This window comes from Protopterus annectens, chromosome 2.part1 (assembly GCF_019279795.1).
Source record: "Protopterus annectens isolate FY-2018-M chromosome 2.part1, PAN1.0, whole genome shotgun sequence".
In the NCBI taxonomy this organism is placed as follows: domain Eukaryota; kingdom Metazoa; phylum Chordata; order Ceratodontiformes; family Protopteridae; genus Protopterus; species Protopterus annectens.
In genome coordinates, this window is record NC_056729.1 from 1,472,450,155 (window position 1) to 1,472,457,347 (window position 7,193).

The 7,193-nt window shown below is 39.8% G+C and overlaps 1 protein-coding gene across 1 annotated transcript in view; it reads right to left on the bottom strand.

The window, feature by feature from the left end:
* The window catches only part of FAM114A1 (family with sequence similarity 114 member A1), a 1,202,629-nt gene that overhangs the window by 320,821 nt on the left and 874,615 nt on the right, over positions 1-7,193 (bottom strand). Inside the window, exon 11 of the mRNA XM_044062942.1 lies at positions 6,299-6,438. Within this exon, the coding sequence (XP_043918877.1) occupies positions 6,299-6,438 (140 nt within the window). The remainder of the gene's footprint in view (positions 1-6,298; positions 6,439-7,193) is intronic.

The window sequence follows — 7,193 nt, forward strand, 5'->3', positions numbered from 1 at the left end:
CACACACACACACACACACACACACACACACTGCAGAACACTAAGAAAGGGGCTGGGGGAACAAGTTAGAAACAAGGAAGGGAATAGAGAGAAGCTACCGAGAGACCCAGGAAAAACAAGGGTGGGAACCAGGGGAAGAGGGTTAAAGATATGCTAAAGCACTAATGGAAGGGGAGGAAACTAGCTAAGAGAAGACAGTAGAAAAAGAGAAGAAAAAAACCCCAGAAAGCAAGGAAAGAAGACACTTATCTTAAATTTCCTAGCTTGAGCTGCAGGAAGCACATCTGAACAAAATCCCGGCAAATGAAATCTGAGGGTTGTGGGTAGCAAGGCATCTTGGGAAGGAGAGGAGCTTGAGCTCAGGAGCTGTCCTAGAAGTTGCTGGCTCGGATCAGACATCGGATCCCAAACCCATCCATGATCAATAATGACACAGATAGCATCAGATTCATACATAATCAAAACACAGTAAAATCATACATACAGTATCATACAAAATCAGTACATTTACTGTTTTCTCATGGTTTAATCATTCTTTCTGAAAAAAGAGTCAGTCTTGGTCTATTTCTTATTCTTATTACAAAGGTAAGTGGAGAAAGCACTCTCACTGCTGGCTACACCACTCAGCATACCTGGGCATTTTCCTACAGCAAATGACTTCAACTGCATTATCAGATGCCTGACATCCTCTTCTTTTGGAATCTCTGCAATTTCTGTGTCATCCTCACTTGCTTCTTCTACTTCATCAGTTGCTTCATACATTTATATGCTGGTCTGTACTTTGGTCAATATCACTTGAAAAATTGCTTCTGGGTCAAGTTCATTACAGGTTGCCACCTCATCATCCACTGCAACAAAACCTTCAAAATCTACTCCTTCAAATTCTGCCATGGGAGATTGACTATCTGATGGGGCCAAAACATTGTGCTCTTGGGTTGTGACAAATCCACCTTTCTTGAAACACTTCTGTATCGTTTCTGGCTAAATTTTATTCCAAGCAAAACTAATCCAGAGGACAGCATCCAGAGCATTAACTGATGAAGTTGCTTCCACAGGCGGACCTCAGGTTTGTGTTTTAGTAATAACCCACTGCAGGAGCTGGCTCTGTAGTGCATTTTAAATGTTTTGATGATGCCTTGGTCAAGAGGATTAATTTTTGAAGTTGTGTTTAGAGGCAGAAACTTCAGTGTCATGTTTGTGAGATAATTCACTTGCGGGTAGCCAGGATACTTGCCTACTGTCAGTAGAATAGATTGTTTCTTTGTCTTCATTTATCGGTCGATACCCCTTACCCACTCCTCAAATAGAGCACCAGTCATCCATGTGCATTTGTTTGATCTCCAAGTGATGGGGAGGTCTTCGGGTTTCAGGTTCTTGAATGCACATGGCTTTGCCGATTTACCAGTCACCAAGGACTTGAGTTTCTCTCCAGCTGAGCTAGCGCAAAGCAGAACTGTGAAACATTCTTTGGAAAGTTTTCTGCTCTTACATTTGTCACCCTTCATGACGAGGCTCCTGTCAGGCATTGCCTTGAAAAAAGTCTGCACTCCTCAGAGTTTAAGATGTCATCATCTTTGAAGCCTCTGACGATGTCAGGGAACTTTTTGACGAACTCTTCCACAACTTCTATTGGAACTTCATTGGATTCAACACACAAGACTTTCTGGGAGATCTTGTGGCGCAGTTTAAATTTCTCGAGCCACCACTTGATGCTTGGAAATCTGCCACCCAGAATTCCTGTGCGAATTTTTTAGCAACTTCTTAGATCATTAGCCCAGAGATTTGGGGGTTAACTGCACCTCATTTGTTTGAACAGCTTACTGTGGCTATATTGACTTCATTGAGGGAAGTTTTCCTCCTTTTCCACTGTAAGTTTCCACTTTCCTTAGCATATCTCTCCAAGTACTTAAGTTTAATTTCTGGATGTTGCTAACTGTGGTCTTGCTAACACCAAAATGTTCTGCCATCTTTCTTTGGCAGCTGCTTTCCAGAAAATATAGAATATCAACCTTTTCCTTCAATGCCTTTGAGTTCTTTCCTTTGGGCCATCATGTCTCGATTAACTGTAAAATTTTTCAGTAATTGTAGGATGTACCTACAATTCAGACCACTCCTTCACAATGAAAAAATCTTCAGCAATACGTGATAAACAATAAGACGTTAGGCCTAATCCAACATGTGGTAATAATAAAACATAAAAAAAGAACTTATACTACAGAAAAAATAACACAACTAAGAGACAAAGCCCACACCTTGTTCCCCCTGGTGTAGAGTGGACTCAACTGGTCAAGTTATAGAGGGTAAATTAATATTGTGTGTCACAGTCCTAGGGGTCAAGATTCAACTTACAGAGGTGGTCAATATTGACAGGTCGGTCTTCCACTGAGTACATGTGGTGCATAGCCGGCCTATGAAACTTGAAATTATGGAACTATGAAACTTGGTCAACTTAAGGAGGTGGTCAATGTAGGGACGTGGTCAACTATGGAGGTTCTATTGTATTTTATATACTGCCCCCTTTTGCATCCCTGTCCATATTCAAAAGCAACTTGGATCTATGGATGGGAAACAGAAAAATTACCCCAGGACTGCCCCCTGTACTACTAATGGACAGCAGCAACTCCTAAATGCTTTATCCAATGCATGTGCCCCATGAAATTAACTGTGGTATGCTATGATACCATTTATTCTCATTAGGGTTATATATAATCATTGACCATGGAATAGATGAGGCAAATCTCTAACCAAATGGGATTAGTTAATTTGAGCAGAAAAAGGGAAACTGACTAAGCTTGAAATGGCCTACAAGGCCTAGTACATATGAACCTTTGAACAGTTACATCACTCATGCCCAAGTTAAACTAACATTGTTAATTAGGTCACTGTCTTGAAGGGTGCTTTAATCTGAATATTTAATGTTTACTACATAATGTGGTACTTTACCAATGTATCAGGTTCATAGGTTGGTATTAGGCTATCAGCCCTAGGGCCTGTACAAGCCTAGCCATAACAATTCCCTGGCTATTTCTTCACACACTATTTACTTCCCTGGAACCCTGTCTAGCAGGGCAACTGACGTGATTCCCAGGGTGAATTTCCTTTCTCCCATCTAATCGTCAAGGTTCCTTTTGAAGAGGGCCAAAGAGGCACTCTGCTTGACATGTATGGGCAATCTATTCCAGAGTCTGGGGAGTCTCTGGGTCAGGAACCTATCACTCCAGCATGTTTTGTTTATTGTGATGACAAGGTTTAGATCCCTGGAGCCTGTGGCTCTGAGGGATTGGGATTTCTTTAAGTGTAGCATGTCCAACAGCTCTGGGTTTGACATGGCCTTGTATGTTAAGCAGAGATCGCCTCTGAGTAGACGATATGCAACAGAGTATAGCTGGAGTTTTTTAAGGCGGTCAGCGTAGGGCATCTGCTTTATGCCTGTGATTCTTTTAGTGAGGTTCATGTCTGAATCATGAATGCTAACTTTAATTTGAACATTTAATGTCTACTATATGTTGTGGAACTGTACCAATTCTCCAGTTCTTGTCTTTGACTTTATAATGTATCTACACCCTTATAATAACTGAATTTTGCTTATCTTTTATATCTGCATTCTGAATTGTAACTTTAATCTAAAATTTACTATGTAATGTTGGAGCCTCCCCGGGCCTCCACTGAAAATGGGCTCCTGAGTCCAGTGGACCCCCCCCCCCCCCGGCCATCAATCTGAAATAATAAATAAATAAATAAATAAATTCATTAATTAATTAACTCCAAATCCATTCAGAAAGTCAAACGCCCTTTCTCTTTTCATTATATACCTCTAAATGAGCATGTTATAATGGCCTCACCTTCCCCTTGGTCAAGTCTGTACTCATTCTTCTTTTAATTCAATTTATCTCCATTATATCCAAATAGTCTTTCATTTTATCTTACTTCACTACTACTGATTTCTTACTCATCCAGTCCACTAATTGTAGCCCGTCTATCTCCAAGGTAAACATCTGTATCCTAACAGAAAATATACCTTTAAGATTCCTACAAATAACTTGCATTTTAGCTTACGATGTTGACACATTTTTTGGTAGCTAAAAACACCCATTGCTATACTGTCTCTGAGAAATCATGATCCACAAACATGCTGTACATCAACAGTTATCCTTTTCTAATGCTGCAGAGCTGCAACAAGATCTACTCACTCGTTCATAACAAGTAATAAGCTGTACCAGTTTTACTCACTGTCAACTAAATGCTCTATTGTTTACTAATAATGGCATTCTCTATGCCTTCCCACTGCCTGGCCAATTTTGGAGAAATCAGTCCACTGCACAAATGTTTCCTACAATATCCAAACAGTCAAATCCTTCTTTAGTTTCCAAGATCAGACCCAGACACAAATTTTCCTCCTTGCCTTGTTCTCTAGTTTGAGTAAATTTTGCTCAATTTAAACTATCTGACCATTTAATTTCATTGACACATGTTGTACATCCACCACTCTTTGCTGAAAGAACATCACATCATACTGCACCTCACTAGAGTCTTGTATTGATTCATCTCATTAGCACAACCCCGTAAACATCAAGAGAGCACCTAAACTGCTGACCAACTGCTTTCATGATACATTCTTTGTCTGCTTTCCATGACCTCATAACCATTCACCAATTATCTTCCTCACTAGACTGAGGTTCAACATCAACCCCTCACATTTGTCTGGTCCTTGAAGAAAATCACTTTTCTTTTTAGCACTTTCAAAGCCACCCTTCCAATGACAACAAACCAAATTATTTTGAAAATCACAATTTAAAGGTTAAAGGTACTCCTTTATTCACTAACCTTGACAGATTGGTTTAAAGCAGTGACAAGCACCCTGGGACACTACAAGATTTCCCTAGGTGCTTATGGATTTTTATTGTTTATGTAATGAGTATTGGTTGAAATACTTTTTCCATGGTCCAATTGATTTAGCTACACAAAAAATGTTTTACTATAAAATGAACTAAAGCTTGGAAGCACAGTGGTGCAGCACTTAGTGTGAACTCACAGACTAGACAGTTCAGTTTGGTCGTCAGCTATGGTGTCCTTTTTTATTTGCAAAGTCTGCACATTCTCCTTGTGCCCTGGTGAATTTTTGTTAGGTGCTCCAGTTTCCAGCTACATTTCAAAGATGTACAGCAAATGAAGTGTTGTTCCTCCAACTTATCTGTAAGTGCTTAAGATGTGTGAGGGTGAACTTATACAACCTGCAATGTACTAGCATCCAGTTCAATATTAGCTTTTCTGCCTTGGCCCATTAAGTGCTAAGACAATTACCAGCCCCTTGTGACTGAAATAAATTAAGTAGGTAATCAAAAATAACTGGATGAGAAGAAGCTAATGTAGCAGCTACTGTATAGTTATCATTATGTTGTGCATTTGTATATGCCATAAATAAAAACAGACCAATTATGGTCCATTTTACTTTCTTAATTATCAATAAGCAAACAAACAAATACAATTACAATATGCAACAATGACATTCAAAATCCATTATCAGCTAATTCAGTATTGCAGCTCAGAAGTTCTTTAACACTCTCAAGTCAAGGAACATAGGAAAGTAGAACCAATGCTTTTCTTTTAGTATGTCAGGAAAGTTATGGTATTTCCCATATGCAGATATATCATTCTTTGCAACATCTTCTTCTTCTTTCGGATTTTCCCAGCTAGGGGTCGCCACAGCGGATCACCTGTCTGCTCATGATTGGCAGTGGAGTTTTATGGTGTTGAGTTGTCAGCTTGGCGCCCAACCTTCCACAGAAGGCACACACACACACTCATGTCTAGGGACAATTTAGAGTGTCCAATCCACCTACAGCATGTCTTTGGGATGTGAAAGGAAACCAGAGCACCCGGAGGAAACCCACGCGACCACAGGGAGGACATGCAGACTCTGCACAGAAGGCACCCCAGCCGAGAATCGAACCAGAGAACCTCTTGCTGTGAGGCGGCAACGCTAACCGCTGCACCACCATGGCCGCCCATCATTCTTTGCAACATAAAAGTATAAATTAAGAAAAGGAAATTGTTTAAATGGCTTTCAAAATCAGTTAGTAGGTATGTGTGTCTACGTGTGTATGTGTGTATGGGGGGGGGGGCAGGACACAAGACTTCAAAAAATGCTAATTAATTAGCTAAGTAATTAAGTACCATGACCCTTCTTAACTGATCATCATATTTTTTGCAAGTTTCTTACACTGTACGCAAATCAGTGTGGCAGTGATTAGAAATACTGGTTTACCCATACAAAAAGCAAATTAGACTGAAAAGATACCTTGTCAGCACAACAGCTTGGTCTTTGGCTGTTTTTTCCACATCCTGTCCATGAAGAATCAGTTCTGCTACTTTGTGAAGCTGTTCGATACAACGTGCAGTCACCTCTGCCAAGCTTTCAATGGAAGCCATGTAAATGTCCTGATATCAGAAAGAAACAAGGTGCTAAAAACTAGACATAATATGAGTAGGGGAATAATGTATATTTGATGTGCTATTAAGTCATGTTTTCAATGAAAGGCATATAAACATCCTAATATTAGAGAGAAAGAAGGTGCTGAAAACATATAATATATGCGGGCAAAACATGGCTTCATAGTCAGCATTTTATTAACCACAATCAACTTTCAATGAAAGGCATGAAAATGTCTTAATTTAACAAACAAAAAATTGAAAAAAAAAAAAAAAAAAAAACAAGATGTTTGTTCCAAAGCCATGTCAACAGATTGTCAGTCCATAGACTGATGCACAGTGTCAGTTCAAGAAATCAGTGACTAAAAATGAAACAATGAAGACTGGGGAAGTTTTATTGCCACTGACTTCCAGTCCCATGCTGAGTGATGCTGGAACTACAAACTTTAGAGTAAGGGAAGTGAAGTGGGGCAGGATTTTACAGGACTTCACCTGAGTGCACATGCAGCCGATATAATGGCATCAGAACACATCTGTCACTTTGAAGAAGCAGCATAACAGGAAAATTAGCATGGAAAATAGCAACAGATTCACTGTAAAACCGGTATTACATCACTTCTACATGCATGGTGGCATCATCCAGCTCAGCAGTCCTTGATGATAATCCTGGACCAGGAAAGAAGGTGTGTGTATGTGTGTGTCATAACATGTCTCTGTCCAGGAGGCTGCTTCTCAATGAAATATAATCAGAAATCAAATAATCC